Source organism: Gallus gallus, chromosome 13, assembly GCF_016699485.2.
Source record: "Gallus gallus isolate bGalGal1 chromosome 13, bGalGal1.mat.broiler.GRCg7b, whole genome shotgun sequence".
Classification (NCBI taxonomy): Eukaryota; Metazoa; Chordata; class Aves; order Galliformes; family Phasianidae; genus Gallus; species Gallus gallus.
Window position 1 is genome coordinate 13,977,916 of NC_052544.1, and position 24,214 is coordinate 14,002,129.

General features: G+C 37.8%; 1 protein-coding gene across 1 annotated transcript in view; it reads left to right on the forward strand.

Moving 5' to 3' along the window:
* Positions 1-24,214, forward strand: part of FAM13B (family with sequence similarity 13, member B) — a 40,688-nt gene that overhangs the window by 12,447 nt on the left and 4,027 nt on the right. Inside the window, 16 exon segments of the mRNA NM_001277745.1 lie at positions 2,112-2,289; positions 3,210-3,354; positions 7,160-7,263; positions 9,514-9,555; positions 10,449-10,604; positions 12,301-12,436; positions 12,672-12,695; positions 14,666-14,733; positions 15,233-15,287; positions 15,722-15,869; positions 19,408-19,618; positions 21,387-21,516; positions 21,967-22,048; positions 22,330-22,559; positions 22,735-22,818; positions 24,003-24,098. Coding sequence (NP_001264674.1) covers positions 2,112-2,289; positions 3,210-3,354; positions 7,160-7,263; positions 9,514-9,555; positions 10,449-10,604; positions 12,301-12,436; positions 12,672-12,695; positions 14,666-14,733; positions 15,233-15,287; positions 15,722-15,869; positions 19,408-19,618; positions 21,387-21,516; positions 21,967-22,048; positions 22,330-22,559; positions 22,735-22,818; positions 24,003-24,098 — 1,889 coding nt within the window.

Sequence of the window (24,214 nt, forward strand, 5' to 3'; positions counted from 1 at the left end):
TTTCCTTGATGCAGATGAACCCCTAAATGTTGTTTCCTGATACTATAATTAGAGGTTTGATTTCCTTTTGAGTTTTGCTTTTGATACTTTTACTGTCTGGTAGTCAGACAGTGCAAGCATGTCATAGGCTTGTGTTAGGTAGCTTGTGTTAGCAAGCTCTGTGTTAGGTAGAAGAACTGCTTATAGAAATGCAGAGAGTTTTAGTAATTTTATAATATTCCATAAATAAGATATGGATGTGTCTTTGAAGGATCTGTATTGTTTGGTAAACTAAGATTAACCTAAAAACTTAGGCCACAGCTTGCTGTACAACTGGATACCCTTCAGGGCTTGTTCTGTGCAGGCCTAACAGTGGTTCCTCAAGGACAGGCGAATTACTGATAATGGGCAGAATTTGACCCCAGTACACTAGGCGTGTGTCCCAGAGGTGTGTATCCATGGTTTGCTTTCAGATGAATTCCTTTACAATTCAGTATTTTCACTTTAGGTCTCTGGCTGTTGTTTAGAACCTAAATTTTAGGACAGACTGGTAAAGACAAAACGCCTTTAAGTGCATGTGCTTGTTGGTCTGTCTATTACCACCTGTTTCTTTTGTTCCCTCTGTTGTTTGAAGGTCTACTTTGAGAAAGGTTCATTTTTCTTTGTGACTGTTGTGTGTATATATGTGCTGGTTGTTGTTTTTGTTTTTTAAGATTCTCTCTTCTTGCTCTTACATTTCCTAAAGACATTTCTAGAGCTTACCCAGTATTGTTTGAAGTTCATTTTGCTACCTTGAGGTTTTTGCTGTGCTCGATTGCCCCTGACTTGAGGTGTTGTAGATGTTGGCTGTCTGAGCAACTGGAGTGGTGCCCAGTTACTGTTTGGTGTTATTACTGCACGTACACAGTAGGGTATTTACCTTGTTGCTTTTATTTGATATTTAAGACCAGGGTGTCTGAGTTCCTATGGAGAGAGGCAGAATAACCACTCATCATCTTCAGACAACTTTTTCTGCTAACCTAAGAGTTTTCAAGATTCTGAGAAAGAAGGGGAGGCCTATTCGGATCAGTTATTCTCCCATTTTGCTTTCCTGACATTCATTCCCTTTGTATGGAATTTCCTTGTTATGAATGATTGTAAACTTTTTGAACCTTGATGCCTGTAAGAGTAATAACCTAGCAGAAGAGATTAGTGGGGAGATATAAGTGAGTGAGAATGAGGAAATCCTGGGGTGACCTTTTTTCAGCTCTGAAAGGCACCAGCAAGCTTCAGGCTGAGAACATAGAGATGATTGTGTCAAGATCGCTTGTATCCTTCAGTTGAGTATTGTCGGAGTAGGTAAGTTATTGAGAATGGGATGCTTGTGGAGGAAGAAAGCAAGTGGCTAGTTCATAACTGGCTTCTAAGTTAGCTATAGAGCTGTCAGTGTCTCCAGAGCTCTTCTGCAAAGAAGTTGTAGAAGACAGTGGTGAAAGGAAAGAATGTGAAGGAGCAGACAGTAATCAGATACTGAATGAGCATTAATGGGGAAAAATGTCTGGAAACTACTGACTGGACTTGCAGAGGAGGATACAGCGGAAATGGTTGGTTTAAGTTATCTCTTTTTTTTCAGCTTCAAAGAAATCCTTGGGTTTTGTAGTGTAATTTATTATTAAGGAAAGTGATCTGATGGTACTGTGCTGTGGAATCAAGACTGTAGAGGTCTTGATTTTCAGCTAGGTTCTCCTGCCTCATCCCTATCCCTCGAAAGCTCAGGCATGGTTGTAGAAGAGTGACTGTAGAGGAGCTGGCAGTTATCAACCTCTCCTGCAAAGAACAGGGAAGAAGAGACTAATACAGACTGCAGTGAGAGGATGAGATGCTGGGACAGAAGTACTACCACTATAAATGTCCTTCAGGTACATGGGTTGGACAGTGAAACTTTTGGTTTTGGGGTAGTTCTTTCTCAGACAAATAGAGCACAAAAATCTCAGTGTGGACAAATGTAACTCAATTTCTGACGATTTGATAGACTGTGAACTGACCAAAGGACAGCGGTTACTTCTGGAGTAGAAGCACAAGGTTGATTATCTGCTTTTTCACATTACGTTATCTTAATTTTGTGATATAAATATTTTTATTATGTTTTCCAGATTATAATAATGAAGATGAATTTGGAAGAAAGTTGAGGTTCCTCTTGCAGCAGCTTCCACCTGTTAATTACAGTTTGTTAAAGTTTCTGTGTAAATTTTTAGCCAATGTAGCATCGCATCATGAAGAAATTTGGTCAGCAAGTTCTTTGGCTGCAGTCTTTGGCCCAGATGTTTTTCAGTAAGTGAATTATGAAGGTTTATGCGGTGCTTTTATGTGAATTTGATGGTGGAAATCTGTAATCCAGGGCCTCTACTTGTCCCCAAGTAACTGCAGCAAGTATGCAGTATACTCTTTTCTTCCTGTGCCTCCCCTCTGCCACTTGTTATAATTTTTGTTTGAATCTAAACCATAGTTTTGATTGTCACACAGAGTCACATAATGGCCCAGGTTGGAAGGGACCTCAAGGATCATGAATCTCCAACCCCCCTGCCACAGGCAGGGCCACCAACCTCCCCATTTAATACTAGACCGGGCTGCCCAGGGCCCCATCCAACCTGGCCTTGAACGCCTCCAGGGGTGGGGCATCCACAACCTCTCTGGGCAGCTGTGCCAGCACCTCACCACTCTCATAGTAAAAGAACTTCCCCCTGACAGCCAACGTAAATCTCCCCTCCCTCAACTTAAAACCATTTCCCCTTATCCTGCTGTTATCTACCCTTTCAAAGAATTGACTACCCTCCTGTTTACAGGCTCCCTATACTGAAGGTATTGTCATATTATTGTAATTTCGTTGAGGTTCAGTTTTTTCTCTTTTTATTACTACTTGCAGCAAAAAATAAAAAAATCTGGAAGGAAGCAGTCAAAATACAACTGTATCCCGGTATTTCCTTTCAGTAGGAAAATACTTGAGTTACAATCCTCCCTCATGAACTGTTAATTAACTAATCAGTTGTTTCATCATCACTTTCAGAAATATAAAGTACTATAAAGTTTTATAATGCAGTGGCATGAAGGTACGCTTAAAATGGGGTGCTCAGAATGACATAGGGATACTGCTGTGAAGTGCAGTCCTTTGGTGTAGAAGCCATTTGCAGAAGTTTTGGGGGGCTGTTAGTTGGATTTATATTTTTACTCTAAAACGATATTGAAATGTTTAGCATTTACACAGATGTGGAGGATCTGAAGGAACAAGAAATAGTTAGCAGAATAATGGCGGGACTTCTGGAGAACTACTATGAATTCTTTGAAAATGAAGAGGAAGATTTTTCATCTACTAATGATTTAAGCTCAATAACTGAGCAGGTAGGAATATTTTAAGTGGCAATATGGTATCACTGAAGTATCTGTTATAGCATATATTTATGAAAGATATGTTGAAATATAATACGCCTTTTGGTAGCTCCTTGCAAACTCACAAAACGTGGCAGTTCCTTAAGTGGATTTTCTTAATATGGACATACTTGCAAAATTGTTGCTTGGTACTAAGTATAGCTGTCCACACAGAAAAGTGTCTATGGACTGAACCCACAGTAATACCTTACCCAAGACAAGTAAGGCACGTAAGCTGGTTGCTTCCTCTTTGCTACAGGAGACATCTTGCCTGTTCATCCAGACTAGCAAGCGTGGGCAGCCAGTTCTGGGTCGAGCAGCTTCTGCTCTGCAGCGAAGCGCTGCAGCTTTGCAATGTTTGCTGTCTCTTCAGCTCTTAGCAAGAGTACGTCTAGCACTGAAAGCTGACATCGTCCTGCTGGGTGCAGGAAGCTGCTAAATACAACAGGGCTGTAACTTCTGCATCCTGAGCCAGAGAGCTGTTGCCTGAGGTTGGGAGGAACACTCTTCATAGTTAGTTTCTCTCATGCTTGAGAATTACTGACTTGCTTCTGGTTCGTTATGCATTTTAGCAAAAGCACTTCCCAGGAGGCTCTGTATGTATGGTGTGGTAGCTTTTTGTTGTTGCGTTCTGTGCTGCTGTGGTTTTGTTTGTTTCGTTTTCTCTTGAAGTTTTGAGACTTGGCAGAATGTCCCTTGAATTTCGTGATGTCTCCACCAGATGTCAACAGCACCCTGTGGTTGGGTCCTGTTCCCTCCAGGGCCGGTGCAAGGCTGAGTGGAGCTAGGAAAGCAGGGCCGCACCATGTGCAACTAACTGTGCAGCTGGGGTTACTGCTTAGTTCACTGCTACATTCTCTTGCAATTACAGAAGAAAGTCAGGGGTAAAACCATTACTTTTCATTACGTGGAATGTTTTGTGTAAAAGCAAATATTGGATACCTGGTTTTTTTTCTAAAATTGAGGAATGTTGTCCTTCTATAAGTATTGTTTTTATCTCTCTCGTGCTTCTAATTCCCTGGAGCTCTTAAAAGAAATTTACAAGCCATTAATTGTGAATAAATCTTTGTACAGATAAATGATCTCTTGGAAGAGGAGGAAGATATAAAGCTTGAGCAGTCCGAAGAACTTCCAGAGGATGGCACAGAAAAACCCATTGAGCGGCCAGCTGTGGTGCATCTAGATGTGACAGGGAGTATCTCGGATTCCAGGAGCGTTACAGCATCAACAAGGTAACTTGTTTCTACACTGGAATGTAGTCTGTTGTGGTGTGTGAGGGGGAAACCCTCAGGCCTCTGAGGTATGTTGTGGTGCTGAAAGCGAGGCTTTCAGAGTAGGTGCAGTTCTTGTAGCAGTAAAATGAAGAATAAAATAACTGCTCCCAAATTCAGCAAAGGCCTGTAGAACTCAGATTGGGTTATCTATGATTTGTGCAGAGGAAGAGGGGAAAAAGCATATTTTATTGATGCTATAGAGTGGTATCTTCTCAGTAGCTTTTATATCCTCAGTAATGGCACGCATAAACTTAACCTCTTGGACAGAAGAATGAGTTTGTGCTTGCCTGCAGCATGAAGGTTCATGCTTTATTTGCTTGTAGTAGGCAAGTTTTTTTTTAACTTTGCTTTATTTGTAGTTACAGTTCACAATTTCTGTTTAGTGAATTTTATTTTTTCCCCTCTACAGCATTTGTTTTGGTCTGGGCATTGCAGGAAGCACCTGGAAGGGGGGATGAGGAAAAACCTGTGGTAGAAGTCAATGAAAGCAGCAGAAACACAGGGAAATCCAGGAGGAGGGTTAGTGCCTTAGGCTGACATGTCTCACGACTGCAGGGATTTCAGGTTGAATTCTGTTCAGCTGTTTTGCTGCACATTTTCTTCATGGCAGGAATTTTTCAAATATAAAATAATTAGAAAACAAAATAATTATGTATAAATTATGTTTAATTGTGTCCTTGTGTTCCTCTACCTTACTAGAGGTAATCTAGCTGCTCAGTTTTAGTTTGACTTAGGACTATCAAAAAAACCTTCTAGAAGTTGGAATTCTGCAAGAGTACTCTGTGTTCCAGTGGAGGTTTTTAAGCAATTTGACTCTTCATAGGCATTTAGATGCTTGTGGAATGTGCAAGCGCAGCAGTAGTGATGAGCTAAACAAGTTTAAGAGTTGAAAGTCACTAGCCTGAAGAGAAAATCATTTTACAAGATGTTTAGGGTTAATTAAAAATTAATAAGCGTTAATTATGGTTGGCCTTTTGCATTGTGTGTGGGAAAGCATAAGGAGGAATCCTGTTGAAGAGACAATTTTTATTGTAAAACCAGAATAACTGCAGGAAACATCTGAAGAAAAAGGACTGAATGAGGAAATATGTTTTATTAAACTTGTAACTGCTGTACATATTTTTGGGAACTGAAAAGTGTTCAGAACACACATTTAATGGCCTTTTTGCATTTTACTTTCTTGATTATTATTATTATTTTTTTAAATGTTAATGCAGATTGATTGGGGCGCTTGTCTTGGCATAGGGCATGCAGCAGTCTATAAAGGGAAGAGGAAGGAGAAGTGGGCCTTAAATCTGATTCTTACCATTCCTTAACCTGGAGTTCTTTTCCTCCTTGTTCCTCAGGTTTTGGGAAGCAAGTATTTGTGTAGTTCTGGTCTCCTTATTGAGAAGGAGACTGAGGTTTGCTTGCTCATCATCTCATGTTAAAGATGGATTGTTCCGATTCATCCAGCAGGGCACATGACCTCCCATTTAGCTATTTGAGCTGTAACGTACAACTTGCCTTGCTACCTCTATTTTTTTTTTTACTCATCCCACTTGTTCTTTGTAAAACATGACAGTCATGCATTGCGTGGTGCTGGTTTCTCTGAGAGAGATGAGGTGAGAATATGGAAAATCATTCATGCAGTTTGATTTGGTGACTGGTATTTAAAGTAAACCTGTTGAGTGATCTTTCAGTCTGTTATGCAGTCAGGGAGTGTTTGTGCACGAGCTGACACGGTGTATGTAAAGGAAATGTATTCTCCCTTATCAGAAGCCTTTTCAACGTGGCTCTGTCAGTTTTTGCTGTCCTTACTTCTGTAGAAAAGAATTCCTGACTCAGCATTGCAGCTGACATGAAGATGTGCTGTTGAAATAATCACCCTGGAGTCCTTAGCTGTCAGTATGCTGAATTTTTCCCTACTGCTGTTTGCCAGATAGTGTTTGGTTTACTTTTTGCTGTTCATCTCAAATATCATCAGTCGCAAGCCTCAGGTGAAATCTCCTTGATGTGTTCTCTGTGCTTTTCAAAACGCTGTGTGCAGAGAGGTGAGATGTGACAAGCAGGAAGTTCTGTGAGCAGTTTGCTTTTGTCTGTATTAAATGTAATGGTGAGGGTGAACTCCTCACTACTTCTGTGGTGTTTTATCCAGTTTTATTTCAATTAGCTCAATCAAAGAGAGAAAGGAGTAATGGTAATAAAGGAACAAAATTTATACGTAACGAGGCTATCTAAATGTAACAAATATAACAAGGGCTTGAATTGCTAGAAAATATATTACAGCTTTTAGCTTAGCTCTCTCTTCAAACATCCAAATACTTTTTCCTATTTCTACCCTGGAAAATATGTGAACAACATGTTAGAAAAGCTTTCAAGTCTTGATTGGGCAGCTTATTGTCAGGAGTGACCTCATGTTGCAGTCTATTTCTATTTAGACTGCAGGGTTTAGTGCAGCACTCCAGAAGTGCTTTCTGACAAGCAGCCATTGAAACCGTGGGAGCAGTATGCATAACCTGCAGCCCACAGCACACTTTGCTCTTTTTCAAATGAAGCATTTTTACATGAAGTGTTCGTTTGGGATAGCAAAAATAATCAGGATGGCCTGTAAAGTCCTGCTGCACAGGTAAATGCATGGAATGAAAACATTGCTTTGATGTGAATGCAGATAACACTTTCTAACGTTATGCGAGATGAATGTATTCTGGGGATATTGTGAAATGAAATAATGTCAAAATTGCTTTTATTCTTAATGAGAAATAAGAATCTGTGTGCTGTCAGTATATTAGCAAGTAAAGTTTTGAGATGTTTTATCTCTAGATAATATATTTTTCCATCACAGGATATTTACGAGGGCTCTTAATGGGGAGGGAGAAGGTGCAAAGGGGATTCTCGGGCGTGGGTTAGCTCTGTGAAACAAAAGACGTTTACCTTTGTGTGTCTTGCTGTGTCATGCTGCATTAAGACTGTGTAGCAGTATAAATTACAGCTTTTAAACAAGTATGGTTAAATTGGTGTCTTAGTTCCAAAGTTGTAATGTGTTTTCAGCTAAGAGCCATTGACACGTTTCAAAGTGCTTAATTGCTGAAGTGATTAGGTGAAGACATAGGATAATTCTTTACATAGTAAGAGGATTGTTCAGGCTTTGGAATGCTGCTGAGTTCTGCACATCTTTTGCTGAGTACTTCTAATGCATCTGAAGGTGTTTACGAAAAGCACCCATGAATGATCCTCCACTGTGGGGCTGAAGGTTATGCAGTAAGATGGAAAATTTTGTTGTGAATCATGTCTGAAATCTTTTGGATTCTTTGGAGGTGAGCTTGATTCTCCCCACTCCCGACACAGTTCCTCATTGTCTCAAGTGATAGTGATAGAGCAAAACGATTCCAGGTCATCACAGTTTCCTATAAATAGTTTTTGTACTTGTGCCCTTGACTCAGTTTTTTGTTCTTTTTTACAACTGGTGTTGCAATGCTTTGTGTTCTGATTGCCTCTTTTTCCCCTGACGTTTCCTAGGGAGCAACTATTTAATAAATGGACTTTTAGTGTACGTATATTAGAACTTTCACAAAGTAAGCACACCTTTAGTAATGCACCTCTTACAGATCTTGCTGAAAGTACTCCTATCTGATACTTAAGCACACCCATCTTGTTTTGAAATTGCTTTTTTCCTCTGAAATTTTCTTATTTTTTTCTCTCTTACCTTGTTTATAGGGCTGAACTTATTCACAGCTTTGTCCCTTCATTTTTTATTTCAAATCATGCTGATGCAGAAGTTGTTTATCAGAAGACTTAGGCAGTTTGTCTGAGTAGTAGGGCTATGCAGAACATCTGTGTATGGACAGCAGTAAAAATGTTCACAACTCAAGATAAATGTCTTATCACTTCTAGGTTTGAAGGAAAACGTGTTTGTGTTTAAATATCGAGCTGGCAAGCAAGTCCTGTATGGCTTGCTTAAAAGAAGAGAAAGTAGAAAGTCTGTTTCAGGTGGTCTAATTCTTTCACCTCTCTAGTGGTGGGTATAGAACTACTGGTGAACTTGATAAGATCTGCACAAGATATTCCTTGCTGTATTAAAGCTATTCTTAGTTAAGCAGAGACCATCAAATGATTTTTCAAGTACAAGCGGAGTTAAAATCACCCAGAACCATCTTGCAGAGGTACCTGTTCAGCTCCCAGTGAAGTGGCAGTTTCGCTCTGCTCCCTCATGTGTTCATGAAAATCATTTTTAAAAACCACTGTGGCTGTCAGCAGTGCTGTTACGTGGTAAAAAGTAGATTGTGCTAGGAGATTCCAAAGTGCTTTACAAGTGGCTAACTCATCGCTTAAAACCTCTGGAATGTACCTGCCTTGTACTTGAAGTCTAGCTGTCCTTGGAGAATACTGCAGATCTGTTGAACATTGCGGAGTAAAATTGTGCAACGATCTGACAGGCAGGGAAAAGTCCCTATGAACTGCAACAGTGAAGGAAAGCAAAGTACCTTGGAACTTGCTTGAGGCAACAAGGTTAAAATCTGCATTCTTAAGCAAGGTGTCAGGAAGTCTTTTGAGACTAAGTGATTAATATTTCCTATGGGAAAGACCATACCTCTTACAGCTTCTTAATGTACTGAGTATTGGCTCTTGGGAGACAGAAACCTGCACTGCTGCCTAGACAACTTTGTCTTATGATGGCATTCCACTTTGTCTGGACGGAAGAATCTTACAGGGGTTGTAAATAAATAAGTATTTACTTTGCTTCCTATTTTTTCAATTTTTATTAGCTTCACTGCATGTAGTTTTTTAGTATTTTCAAATTTGCTTTCCACTGTTTTTGAGACTCCTATTGAACATGCTAAGTTTTGCATTTCACTAACTTATTTCTTCTGTATTGCAGTGCCCATATTTCTCCCATAAGCATCTTGCCAGCCTCTGCAGAGTAAGTATAACAGCAATGTATAATTTGTGAATTGTGTTGTTGCTGTAACACGTATCGGTGTATAGTCCTAAAGGAACAAATGCAGTAGGTTTGATGATTAGTTATGAACGAAACATACTGCAGAGAAGCCTAACATGCATCAGTGTTGACTGCAGAAGCATGAGAGCACAGTGTGGTAGAATTTAGATTCCAAACCCCTTTGTTTTTACAATTATATATTTCATGGGTATTTGACTTCATAATTGTTTTCACAATGTGTTTTCAGCACCAACTTTTGTTGTTTATAGTTAGTTCTGAAGAATTGCATGCACAAATGTGGAGGAAAATAAAACACAATTTTATAGCCCTAATTTTTGTTTTGGTTAATCTGGCTAAAAAGTACACTTGGTATACTCTGCTTTTAAAGAATATTCTGTTGCTGACATACCTGTGGGTATACCCTGTGTCCTTCATCAGGGACTGGCTTATTGTCTCCACTATTTGGTGGATCTTGCCTTTTGCAATTACAGTCCTGTTCAGGGGGTGCTACAGCCAACTGTGCTGAAGTGGTACATGCTCCATGGTTGGCTCTGACCTGCTATAGATGCAGGATTTGACTGTTGCATACTTATGTTCAGGTTTTGTATGGTTTGAGGTATAATGTTTTGGGTTTTTTTGTTAACTGTAGTCATGGTGATCTGTTACTTTTAAAATACTTTCTGTTTGGTTATTACTCAATAGAATACAGTGGTTTCAGTACTCCCCATTGCCTAGAATAGTTAACCTGCTTTTTTTTCTTTTCCTTGAAGTACTTGCCATCGAAGATGCATCTGTTGTCTTTACCCTTCTGAGTAGTTGATCAATGGAGAAGAGGATTTTTGATATGGATTCTGTGGCTTTTCTTTTCTTTCTAGCATTTTAGAACGAACAATCAGAGCAGCTGTGGAACAGCACCTTTTCGACCTGCAGAGCAGCTTAGATAATGATCTTAAACAAATACAGCAACACAGACTGGGCTGTAACAATGATGCAAACAATCCCAGCGGGGATGAGGAAGGATCTAACAACCAGTAAGATTTTTTTTTTTGTATCAGTACTGAATTGTAGAGGATTGTATATTTTAGGTCTTCCAAACCAAACTGCCCCAATACCCCTCAACCAGAAGCAGAAGTTTGGACTTCTGTTATTAACTTTAAAATGTCTTTAAAATTTCTATGCTAAGTCAAATCAGCTTTCAACTGACAGAGATAACGAACAGCTCTTAAAGCAGATATTAAGTTGCTCTTATGTAGCTACCAATTGCAAAGTATAACTACTTTACTACTGAATTTTGTGCAAGTAGTGCAAGACCTTATTTACCCCACTCTTTATCTCACTTAATGTGACTCGGTTTTACCATATATAAAGATTTATTGTAGGTGCTATTTCAGTTTCCTTACCATGCTGTTGCACATCAACATAGCTATTATACTTCCACAGCTGGCAGTCAACAAAGCAGCTATCAGCAGATCGAATGAGCACTGTAGATGTATTTGTATAGGATTTCAGTCTCATTTGATCAGTTTTTGTTATAGATCTTAGCATTTATGGGTGTAGCAACTTTCAGGGCAGCACTGAGAAACTGTGACCTGTTGATGTTTTATTAAATATAAATAAATGATCACAATTCCCAACTCCAAAAATGTGTAGTTAAGTTGGGCTTTGCAACATAAGTTCCATAAGGTCAGAGCTTGAAACGGTGTGGAGTGTTCAGAGGGTCAAATGCTATTTTCTATATCTGCTGTTTTTAGAAGTCGTTAGTCCAAATTCTTGTCAGAGATAAGTTAGTAAGGGAACATAAAGGTAATAATCATTGCTCATAATGTTCAGTTGTTGTAAGTTGAATTTCAGGGTTATAGATGTAATTTTTTTGATATAAACTCTAAGTGGGTGAGCACTCCCTCTTTTAGCTGAATCCTGTTAGTTGTGGCATAAGTGTTTTAAGTCTGGCTGGCTTCACAGAACTGGAGGCTAAAAGTACCATCACTGCAGGTTTGAAACCCAATATGCTCTTCTGGCACTGTTTCTAGTTCAGATGCTTCTGCATCGTTCCACTGTGGATTAACTGTAATAGACGATACATGATAGCGTTCTTGAAAGAGGTCATCTAGGTTCTTTAAAGCAGTACAGTCAACAAATTATGCAAAACAAGGCTACATAGCTAAATAAATAACTAAAAACTGCAGTCATCAGGAGTGGGTTTCTTAGAACTAAGAAAATAATTACAGGAATTAAAGAAAACATAACTAAAATGTAAAATTACAGGCTATCCTGTTTAGTATCTAGAAATGTTTTTGAAGTAGTTTGGAGTTATCTGAGGAAGGAGAAGAAAGGCAAAAGTCAATGGCTTACAATGAACTATGGAATCATACTGACAGACATGCTGACATATAAAGAATCTGTGGACAAACAGGCATGGTATAAGTTGGTTTTAATGTGGGTGTACTTTTACAAACCGTAAGTTGAATGCTAGGAATATAAAATGTTAGAAGTGATGGGATTTATCAGTGAAGGGAACATTTTGATACTAACTTAAATTAGCTGACTTCAGTATTGGGAGGATTGCAGTCAAGCAACTTCATCTAGTCAAGGTGGTTTCAGATAAATCCTTCTTTATATATCTACCACGTACTGTTGCAGAAAACCTCAGCAGTGTGTGTAAGCTATATAAAGGCTGATTGAGGGCTGAAGAACAGGTTACTGATGTTTTACTGTTTGTTTCTTTAGGAATGATGTTATTGAAAATAACGACATTGGTAGCAGTGAGAACGTGGAAGACTGCTCTGAAGTATCGGTTAGCACAGATTTAGGCAACGAAGATATGAAACATGATACTGTAACTGAGGAGGAAGAAAGTGTTCAGGTGAGAGGAAGGAAGAACTTCCTGTATATGAAAATTATACACTGCAGTGACTTCAGCGGAGTGTTTGGGGCATCAGAGTCTTCATGGTAGCTCTGTTGCAGCTTTATTGGTTCAGTTGCTTTGCACAGTTAAATTTCATTTTCTGCTCTGCATGCTTTGTAGACATGCAGAGAAATTTTTGTGTACTTTGGTGCAGTTTGTTTGGGCCCTGACTGGGTTATCTCTCTTTTTGCAGGTACTGGCCCTTCCTTCTGCTGAGGTAAGTTAGTGTACCAACAAGCATAGCACTGGTTAGAATAGCATCTATTTTAACAAAGGCTTTGTGAGGAGGAGAGGGCTGTGACAGTAACATAGCCCACCGTATGAACTTCTACTGTATTAAGCAGTGGTAGAATGTTAATACAAGAACTGTAACAGGAAGACAATGTTTTGTAACTGGCTGTTTCTCAGCCTTTTCCCTCTTCCCACAGTTTTTTTTTCTGTGGTAGGGATAGATGTCCTCTTCAGCATATCTTCATTTCTTGTCTTCTTGAAATAAGTTTTTTTTTACTTCTTGATCCTCTCTGCTTAGATGTTTGAATTCTGCTGTGCTGACAGCTTGCCCCCCTCCATCCTGCAGTACACACATAGAGCTCTTGTACTTGTGGTGTTACACAAGAGAAAAAAGAAAATTAAACAGAAAATTAAAAAGAAAATTGTGGCCTCCTGAGAATAAAGGTTCAGTGTTTACCTGTTGTCTTGAAGTATTGGAATGGACCATTTGTATTCCTATACAGAAGAGTCTGTGTAGTCCTGCGTGAACATATATTAGGATATGACGTTTGTAGTACAAATAGAACATTTTATATATTTTTAAAACTGTTTTGCTCAGAAAATGAAATGTTAATGATGCCTGGAGTTGCTGCTAAAGTTCAGAAAGCAACTGTGTTCTTTCATGGATCTCGAATGACTCTTCGAATAACCTAACAAGCTGACTTCCAGCCGCAGCTGTTATCCTTGCATATTGCTTTAGAATCTAGTTCTATAAATCTGCATTCCAGTGCGTTTTATTCTGTATCAGTGGTTTCAGTAAAAGAACAGCTGACAAATGTGAATGATACTTCTTAAGAAGCACATTCACTTCAGGGCTAAAAGAACATTACTGCAGTAAGAATATGAAGGGAGAACATGATGTTTGGGTGTTGCATGGTCATGTACAGATGTGCTTTTGTTGATGGGCGTAGGGGTTGTAGGAGAGCAAAGATGAACTGAATGGGAGCTTTCCTTTAGGTCTGAAGTGGAAAAAGGAGCAACTGATTCTGCACTACAATCATTCTCTAGGGCAGAAAAGCTATTGTGCACTGTAGTAAGAAGTTGGTTTTTTGAATTGGAATTCGGCTTGAGGACTGAAATAATGTTAAGAGAATGATGGAGTTACGTCTGATAAAGGGAAATATATGTAGCCATGTAAAATTGTCAAATGCTATATATGTATATATATATATTTGAGCTCAGAACAACTTAAATGTCTGAAAATAATATTAATAGATCAGCTGGGACTGCTTCCTAAAATCTGAAATAAAATGCAACATATTAAAGAGGGATATATTTTTCAGTTATGTTCTCCCTAAGACAGCACTTCTCAAAGAAAGCAAATACTGGGCTTTGGCTTAAATATTTAAAGCAATTCTCTTGTGCCAACTTCTACAAAATGGTGATGTTAATTAATCTGAACTTGTTCTGTGAGATGGTGCCATAGAAATGCCAGCATTTCTTCATCCCCTTCTAATTCTGCTGCTGTTTTATTTAATAATGGGGATTAGAAGTTCCTTTTAGGAGGTCTGTCAGACGTGTTTCACTTCATACAACACTAAGCCCAAATCTGTATCCCACTCAGTTCTCTCTGAGACTCAGTCATGGCAGTGAGTATTTCCTGTCACCCCAAACTCATGCTCTGACAACTTGCAGTGGCAGTGTTGGTGTCTACCTAAAAAAAAAAAAAAACAAAACAACCAAGCTTTAAATTCTTAATCACGGTGTGTCTGAAGATAGAGGTTTCACTGTTGGTCTTCTAGCGAGTAATGCACTGAATTGTTGACCTCACTTGAAATGTAGAAGTATTGCATTGGTTAAGCAGTGTGAGTTCTACACATGCATAGAAACTTGTGTTTTTCATTCTTGAGGGCTTTTTTTGTGGTCCATGATTACAGAAACATTTTCAATCTTTCTAACTGTGCTTTTTGCCAACAGCCTGCAGATGGATTATTGAAACAATGTGATAAAGATGCAGATGTCGATGGAGAAAATAATAGTGAAAGGTGGGAATTTCTCATTTATCACTTATTTGGCAGAATGTGTAACTTCAGTTTTGAGAACATAAGAGAATCCATTTGGGAAGAGAAACAAACAAAAAAAAGATTTTCTTGAAAGTATTTTGGCATAGTGTATCACTCAGTCATTTGGGAATTAATGCTGGTAACAGTAATTAGCCAGAAAATATTAAGTTCATGTGCAATTGAGTTCAACGCTGATTGAAGTGTTCAGTTTGAGTTCATTTGTTTGAAAGTATTTACTCCTTGTTTGAGCTGTTTCTACTTCCACGCTGTTTGAAGTCCAGTTGCTTGTTTACATGTTTCAGTTGGTAATTGTGAAGAACAGAGGGCCTCACCCCCTGCCACCCGCAAACAACCTGACTTTTGCTCTCCAGAAGTTCTGGTGATCACTTTAAGGAAATCAATTACATAGCTGTTAAAACTGGATACTGGATGTAAGAATGAAATGCATTTAAAATGATAACTCTGTCTGTTTTGTTTTTAGGCAAAATAGTATTTTGGTTGATGGCAATGATAGAATATCTTCAGAAATGTTTCTGGTAAGGTGATAATTTCACCTATATATGTAACAACTTATAAATGTAAATACAGTCATGCAAAAAAATCCCAGTTAATTTAGCTCTTAGCAATCTATGTTGTGTGGTTATGTTTGTGGTTGGGTAGCCACAAAATTTGCAAAATCTGTCAGATCTCATTGTCCAGCTTTTTGGAAATTTTGGACAACACAGCAAGCTTATGCTTGTGCATCTTGTGTAAGAAATACTTTGTTATGCCAATAATTGCCTAATACTGTGGGAGGGAAAAAGAAGCTTGTTTACAGTTCCTTATGAAACATGGGAGCACCTTACTTAAGTAAGGAAATAATTATTTTTTTCAAGAGTTTCCAGAAGTGCTAGGAGTAGCACTAAATAGTTAACTGGTTTTCAGTTGCTAAATAAGAATGAAATTGTTCTGTGCTGTTATTTATATACAGGATTCAAGTACCAAAGCTTGTGATCTCAATGCAAATACTGATTCGGAGGTGTCAGGGGATGGTGATGTTTTTGTTCCTGAGGAAGCTCTGAGTGTCCAAGTACCACGTTTAGATCTGAAGAATGCATCTGATGGTGACAAATGGGAAGGTAACTTTTGCCCTTTAATTCACAATATACTCAGCTAGTTAGGATACATGAAATGATTTATGAAGTAGGAGAAGCAGTCTGGTAACTTATACACTTTCCCTTTAGCTTCATCTGTATAAAACATTCCTATATGACTTGGCCAATTTTACTGCGTATAGCATAGGTCCCATCTTGTTTGAGATCTTTTCTGCAACTTAGAAGGGACTTCAATAATAATAATAATAATAATAATAATAAAAGGTCAAGAAAGCAAAAGAGCCTAAGCTTCATACAAAAAAATGTTGTTTGTGTATTTTTCAAGTGACTTAAGATTCTCTGGACTCTCTCTCACATGAATCCTTACAAATACTTCGTCTGATTTTTATGATACAGTTGATATTCACGTTGAATTTTGTGGTTTTTTTAATTCAATCCAAGTTACTGAAGTTCACATACTAGCTGAATTTGACATAAAATAGCTGAACTACTAAGCATAGCCATTTACATTTGATTTAGTCTGACAAGTCTGTTGGTTGTCTTGTCTTGAGCATCAGAAATGTCTAGTGACAAAGAAACCAATACTGGACAACTTGAAACAGCCTACATTTTCAAGTACAACTTACAATCAATATGATTTCTGGGAAAGCAAGAAGTATGAAATACACATTTATGATCTTAATCTTTATGGCCTTCAGGTGTAGCGAGCCCCTGAAGTTATGACTTGATTGAACTTAGTTGCTCAAATATGTGGAAATGACTGCTTATGCTGTCCTTGTACTTGTATGAAAACATAACTTCTCTGTACTCTAACCACAGCAAAACACTTGTTGATAATCTTTGCAAAGTACTTGTCTTTTTACATGTTCTTTATATGCTGTTCTTCTTCTGTCATGTCGGACCATCTGAATCATCAATCTGCACCTTACAAACGAAGTCCACTTGTTAGTTTGTTTAAAAGATTGTGAACTGTCACCAACAGGAGGATGACCCCCGTTCACTTACTTTCAATGCAAAATGGTAGATTTAATGCAGGTTTACTACCCAGGGATTATGTTTAACTTCCAACAGGTGGTTCCAGTGACAGCTATTTTTTTGAGACGCATTTAAATTGTCATCATTAAGCATCAATAAGGCACTAGTAACAAAGAATGACTGCAGTTACTTCTATCTTGTATTAGAGATATTAAACTTAGTGAAGTAAACTATGTACATTTGAGGTATAGCAGTGCAATGTGAAACTGTAGCATGCCAGCACATAAAGCTCCCAAAGCTCAAATAGTGGTAACTTAAAATAACTGAATTTGTCACCAAAGTTGGCTGTTTTTCAAATGAATTCCCTGCATGAATCCATACTTCATTTTTAACCCTTTAGAAATGATGAGGTTTGTAATTTGACTCACTTACAGTTGTGAAATACTTGCTTTATGTTGTCAATATTTAGTTACACTGCTTACTTGCATGTCATGTTTTGTTACAGTCTCTGTGTTAACCTTTAATATGTGTTTAATACATGTTCTCAGTACACTTGTGGATTCCATTTTCATTATTTCTTTAAATCTGTTCATAAAAGTTACTTTGGTTTTGCTTATCCAAATACATATATATCTTTACTTCAAAGAGAATGTCGGATATCTGTATGAATTTACGTTACGTGATTCTCAGTAGTAAAATCATGGTATTTTGCAAGATATGGTATTTGCATGTGGTGTCTAGTCTTCAGTCCTTTTTAGAATGGCTCTTGGGATCTCAGGCACTGCAAGTCCTTGTAGCATTCTGTTCAACTACATTGGCTTTGCAAAGAAACCTGCTAGTCCAAATCTTTCAAAAGGTTTGGATTATTAAATCCTATGTGATGGCACCTTTAAAGACTTGTAATCATTGGGGTTCTTGAAAATGAGCACGAAATGCTTGCTGCCTTAATAGGGGGAAATGCAGATCGGTTAATCTGTGTTTGAGTGCATTTATTCTGCATTTGTCCTCTTTTCAAAAATTACTGCCATCTCTTATTACAAGCTATGAGCAGAACTATATGTAGAACTTGTCCTTTGTTACTGTGAAGGTGCATGGGACTCTTATTAAATGGCAGTAAGTCTTTACTATTTCTGTGTCAGTTCTGTAAACCTTTTTGGTAAATATGAAGGCCTGAGCATCCTTACCTGCCACTGCAATTGCCTGGGAGTTGAGAGTGTTCAGGGCCTGGCTCAAAATATGGGATTTTTTTTCCCTGGTACTGTATCTTCCTGCTTTACATGTTATGTATGGTTTGTTCTGACTGTGCTGTGTGTTCACTTTAGTATTTTTGCCATTCTTTTTCATTTTATTAGCGCCATGCCCTATCACTTTTCCCCTCATTGATTTCAAAACAATGCATCTGCAGAGAGAAGGGGAGGGTAAGTATGGTTCGCCATACATTCAGTTATCTGCCTTTTGATGGTTTATGGTTTGCTTTCTAACTAACCCTTCACCTGCTGTCCCTTATCTTGGGAATGTTGTGATTTGCAGTATGTTTTCCTCCTTAAGGGCCCCCTTGTATCTTGTACTGCATAAGCAAGCAAGATTCTAGCTTAACAAAAAAATAAAAGAAAGAACAAAAAACTCCCTAAGCAAAACTGCCACAATTCTTAGTGAATGCTCTCTGGAAAGCAGGTACAAGGGTTACCACTTATTTATTTATTTTTCAAAGATTACTTTGTGGGCTTTATTGTTGTTCTGCACACTTCGAACCCAGTTTTCAAGATTTCTGATTTGGAAAATACGAGGCAAACTTCTGAAAGGGAAGGGGGAGATTTGCAACTAAAGTACTTGCAGGGCATTGTCAGCTTTTTGTTAGATGGCAGGACAGCCGTAGGTGAGAATTGTAAGGGATCACAGCAACCAACTTTTTAATAGGGTTATTAAAAAAAAAAAAAAAAAGTAGTAAATTGTTTTGGAATCCCCTGCCTGAAAGAAGTCCCCTTCCACAAACTAAAAAATCTCTTTTTCTCAGTGGTGTCAAGATGGATTTAAACTGTACATATATTAGAGAACAAACAGATAAACAACAGCAGCAACAAACAACCAAACAAAAAGTCACACCAACAACACTCCCTTAAAAAGGCTAAGTAAGTGCTATTGTACCTGAAGACGTATTGTCAGGCTTGCCTTGTTCAAAATCAAGAGGAGAATCTTTCAAAGCTCACATGTAAGGCATGGAACTTAATTTCCATAGCAATACATTGCAACAGGCAGTAAGTGTGTTCTTATAACGTTTCTGATAAGTAAATGAGTAATGCTCTCTTACACTGTTGAACTGTTCAGAAATGCATACTTCTAAGAAACGCTTTGAAAAAGGGATCCTAGTGTGCATACTTCATTTCAGTATGTTTTTCTTTCGATTGTTATATGACAATTTTGTAGCTTTCTGATGTATTACACTGTTTTTATTCACTTTGTGTATGACACCACATCCTTTATAGCATACAAGACTAAGTATCGCTTACACAGTTGTTTCCTTTTGACTCTTCTTCATAGTTCTGTTAACAGACAAGTACCATTTTGTTTCCCTTTTTTTATCTTACAGATCCATTTCCTGCTTTTAAGTCTTGGCAGGAAGACAGTGAATCTGGAGAAGCTCAGCTTTCCCCACAGGCTGGAAGAATGACTAATCATCCCTTGGAGGAGGACTGTCACCCGATATTGTCACATCGTAGTTTGGACTTTGGGCAGAGCCAGCGTTTCTTACATGATCCAGAAACATTAGATTCTTCATCCAAAGCACTTTCTTTTGTTAGGTATGTACTTAAATGCAATTTGGTGGGTGTGGCAGTTACTTCTGGTATGAAAATTCAACTGCTTAAAAACATCGTAAGTTTTTAATGGCATGATAAATAAACTGAAAACCAAGGTCAAATGTATCATCATACCGCCATTGGGCTGTTTTGCATACCTGGGAATTGCCATATGGGGTCAGACCGGAGATTTGTCTGGGATGGCTGTCTCTCAAAGTGGCCACTGGCAGGTGCTTAGGGAAAGAATATAAAAATAGGACAGAGATTTTCCCTGGCATTCAGACTGGGCTTCTGGTAACCTGTTGTAATGACACTTCCTGGTCTGAAGACATTATATCCTTTGTTTACCAGGCTTTACTGGATGCTGTGATATGGTTTTATGTAATTTTTTTCCAATTGCACAAGTATTAATTTTCATGTTACGAGATTTCCTGTTTGTTTCATATATCCACTCCCAGCAAAGAGAGCTGGCTTGCACAAATCCTTGCAACAAAAACATGCAGTAATAAAGTGGGAAGGTTCTTCATTTGGCCTCTGGAAAGCTTTCATTCGGAAGGGTTAAGGGAAAGTATCCTCTGTTACAGGGGAAGAGGTGGAACAGCAGTACAGTGAAGTTATAAGGTCCTTTAATGAAGGTTCTCTCTTGCTGGTGTAGAGGATCAAGCCAGTTTAACCCAGCGTGTAGAAGCTGAGTTGTAATTAAAGAAGCTGCAAGTTATTTGTGTGGTCTTCCAAAGCTGTAGATAACCTGTGGCCTGTACTTCCTAATACTGCTAATATGAAGAGCCATTTGAGGAAAAATCACCATGCTTATTAGAGAACAAATAATCCCATAAAAATGAGAATTTGGAACAGGAAAGACCAACTTCAGAATTTCTAATTTTCTGTCATAAGTTGATTGATACAAAAGGTGCTTTCCCAAATGTTCTCCAGTTAGTGGCGGACTGCAGTTGATGAGTACTGTTAAAATGATGTATATGACTGACCTGTAGAAAAGAACTGATTCTAATAGCTGTTCTCATTCTGAAACTAATAAGGATTTGGACTAGCAGATAATTAGATTAGTATTTCTAATATCTTGAGTTATGTAGACGTCACTAGCTGGACCAAGAGGTGTTTCAGACACCTTGTGTAATATGAATACTAGAGGATTCTTATGGTTGGTCTAGAAATGCAGAGTTTTCATAAGGCACAAATGTTAAGGAACTGAGCAAGTGCAAAAGGTGATTCAAAACTGGAGTTGTATACTGCAGAAATGTATTAGGAAGTCAAACATTAGATGATGGATATTATTATTTTTTTGAGATAAGCATATATTAAGTTATCTAAGACAGATAAGTGGAGCTGCCTAATTACCAAGGATTGTTCAGTGGTAGCTTCTAGACTAGGCTATGTTTTGTGCCAAATGTTTCAAGAGGTACTGATGATCTTGTAATTTAGATAAGCAACTTAGCCACCAGAAAGATCTGAGTTGTTTTGATGAGAATGTAATTGACAGTACTTGAATTTCAATTGGTGTTTTTCACCAAAGAGCTATTTCTGTTAGGGATATTATTGAAGTTAGGGAGGAGAAAATAACATCAGATTTTGAAGGCAGTGGATGGTAGCATTTTGATTAGGTATGTGAGAAGCTCTGACTGAAAGCCTGGAAAGAATATGTTATGAACTGAAGAAGAAAACCAAAACAAGTTAGTCATCTGCTAGTCCAACACACTGTTGTTTGCACTGGCTTAATTATTTGAAATTACATTTTAAAATGTTTTTAATACAGAACACGAAGAGCATCTTTCAGCTCAAAAGATGACAAAAGGGAAGACAAGACACCTTATCAGCTTGTCAAGAAACTACAGAAAAAAATAAAGCAATTTGAGGAACAATTTGAAAAAGAGAGGAACAGTAAGGTAAGTTACTGCTTTTATTCCGGATAAATGGCTGCATGGTAGAGCTAAGTTACTTTCTGTGTTTCATCACTGAAAAACTAACTGTGAGCTCATAGAGTAGTTTTATTATATGCTGCTTTCTGCAAAAGTGAACTGAATGATGACAGTATGCGGAAAACATGCCACAATACCTGATGGACAGATGATGACATTCAGTTAGACTGAAGGGATATTTGATAAAGCCAATGGGAAAACAAAAGCATCTTTACCTCTCTCTGGATCAACTTCTGGTGCTTCATTTCAAGTTTATTTTCACAAATGTCTATTATGTTGGCACTGAGATCTGATCTTGTATTGAGCAGCATTGATGTTACCAGTCACCTTTGCTGCCGTAAATATTGCCACGTATTTTATGAAATGTTAAAGATTATTTATAAACATGTTTATATAAAATTTTATATTACTTTTCAGCCCTCCTACAGTGATATTGCAGCCAATCCAAAAGTTTTAAAATGGATGACCGACCTTACCAAATTAAGAAAGCAAATAAAAGGTAAGGGATGCTGTGCTTCAGGTTGCGTACAAAAACAAATCACACATATGACTAAAATAGAAGTAATAACTCATTCAGCACAATTCCACACGACAGTACAAGTCTTTAATTTCTAGATTCTAATCTATTCCAAAAGCAAAATCAAATTTATTTTTGTAGCTTTGTTTTCAGAAGAGAAACTTTGCCTTTGCAAATGGCTGTGATCCGTGTTTTGCAGTTGAACAAACTGAGCAAATTGGTTCTCTTAAACCTTTGGATTAAGTAGTTTTTTCTGTTTTCAGATGCAAAGCAGAAGAGCTCAGATGGAGAATTCATACCTCAAACACGTCCACGAAGCAACACTCTACCAAAAAGCTTTGGTTCCTCTCTTGACCAAGAAGATGAAGAAAATGGAGATGAGATGCGGATTGTGCAGAAAGAGAAGAAGCCCACCAAGGAAGCTACACTTGAACTGATTTTGAAAAGATTAAAGGAAAAGCGAGTGGAGAGATGTTTGCCAGAAGATATAAAAGTAAGCATAAGATTATGGTGTCTGATGCCAATATTGAACAGCTTTAAATCTATCAAGGTGTGATGTATGGTATTAATTAATGTAGGTTTTTTGTTAAGCTGCATTTATAGCTGATATAGTGGACAAACTGCTGAAGTGACTTTTGTTTGATTAATATGAACAATTCTTCTAACAGAAAATGACGAAGGATCATTTGGTAGAAGAGAAAACATCTCTCCAGAAAAGTCTCCTGTTTTATGAAAGTCAACATGGACGACCGGTAACACTTCTTCTACTTCATCAAACTATGCTAATGTGCACTTAGACAATGGTATTTCTTATGCGGGAGTAATAATAATAAAAATCAGTTGTACGAGATATTTTTTTTTCCAAACAGTGATCTATCTGTTTTCATGTTGCCATCGAATGAAACTACTACATTAACTTCTGAAAATTAGGATTTGTGTATTGATTCATTACATAGGCCCTTTTTCACAGATCAGTGGGTTACTGGAGTTTGCAAATTGATTTGTATAGGTTGGTGCCATACTTGTCTGTGAAGCAGAGTCATCTTCTGTGTTGTTTTTCTTTTTTTAAATAAAAATCACAAACACTATTGAATTTTCTAGGAAAAGATCTGTAAGTTTATTATGGGTTTCACAAGAACAAAAATTGAGACACTTTTTTCTGAAGTATGTGGAGTATATCTTATATAATTGGGGATATAGAAGTTGGAGGAACTAACTGGCAGCTAGTACCTAGAGTTCTGAGTTTTTATTCATGGACAGTGATCCACATTTGCTTGTCCAGTCAGAAGATGCTTCCAGATATTGTTCTATCAGCCTTCTGGACTTTGTGCACCAACTTAGTAATCAGCACTACTATATACGTCTGATCAAGCCTTTCAGTTATAAATGCCCAGGAAGAATAATGGTATTAGTGATGCTGGTACTGACTCTATAAGCCCCTTAGAGGAAAAAGTCAGTAACTGTTGATAATAACCTTCTAGTTTCATTGTTTTTAGTAAACATAGTGGCCAAGAGTTGAGAGTACAATCAGGTATCCGATAAAATCTATCTACAATTTCATCTTTTTTATTCCCTGTCACTTCTGTAGAGTCATGCTCATTGCTAGTTACGCAGTCTTCTCCCACAGCTCTTGGTCCCTTTTTTCCCTATTTTCTAAGGGTCTTTAGGGGGTTTACTTCTACTTAAGCTCATCTAACATTTAAGAAGTCTTAACTTGGTATTTTTCTAAAACAAGTTTAAAGTGGAAAAATAAGAGGGGAAATAAACACCTGCTTATTTCCTTTTCTTTCCATAAACTCCATTGCATACACACAGACTAGATTTATGTTCCTAATTGGAATGTATGTGGCCTGGCATGAGAAGCATAATGCTTTCTGTTTGCTTGCATATTATTCAGTGACTGGTATAATTAATTATGTGGTTTCTCTGCCTTTAGGTTACTAGAGAAGAAAGACATATTGTGAAGCCACTTTATGACAGATACAGACTTGTAAAACAAATGTTAACTAGAGCAAGCATTACTCCTATTCTTGTGAGTAAAACATGCTATTTATATTTTTTCCCCTTTTGAACTGCTAGTGTGGCTTTAGAAGAGCTAGTAATAACACATCTTTCTTTTGGAAGATATAAGATGGTGTTGTAGTTGAG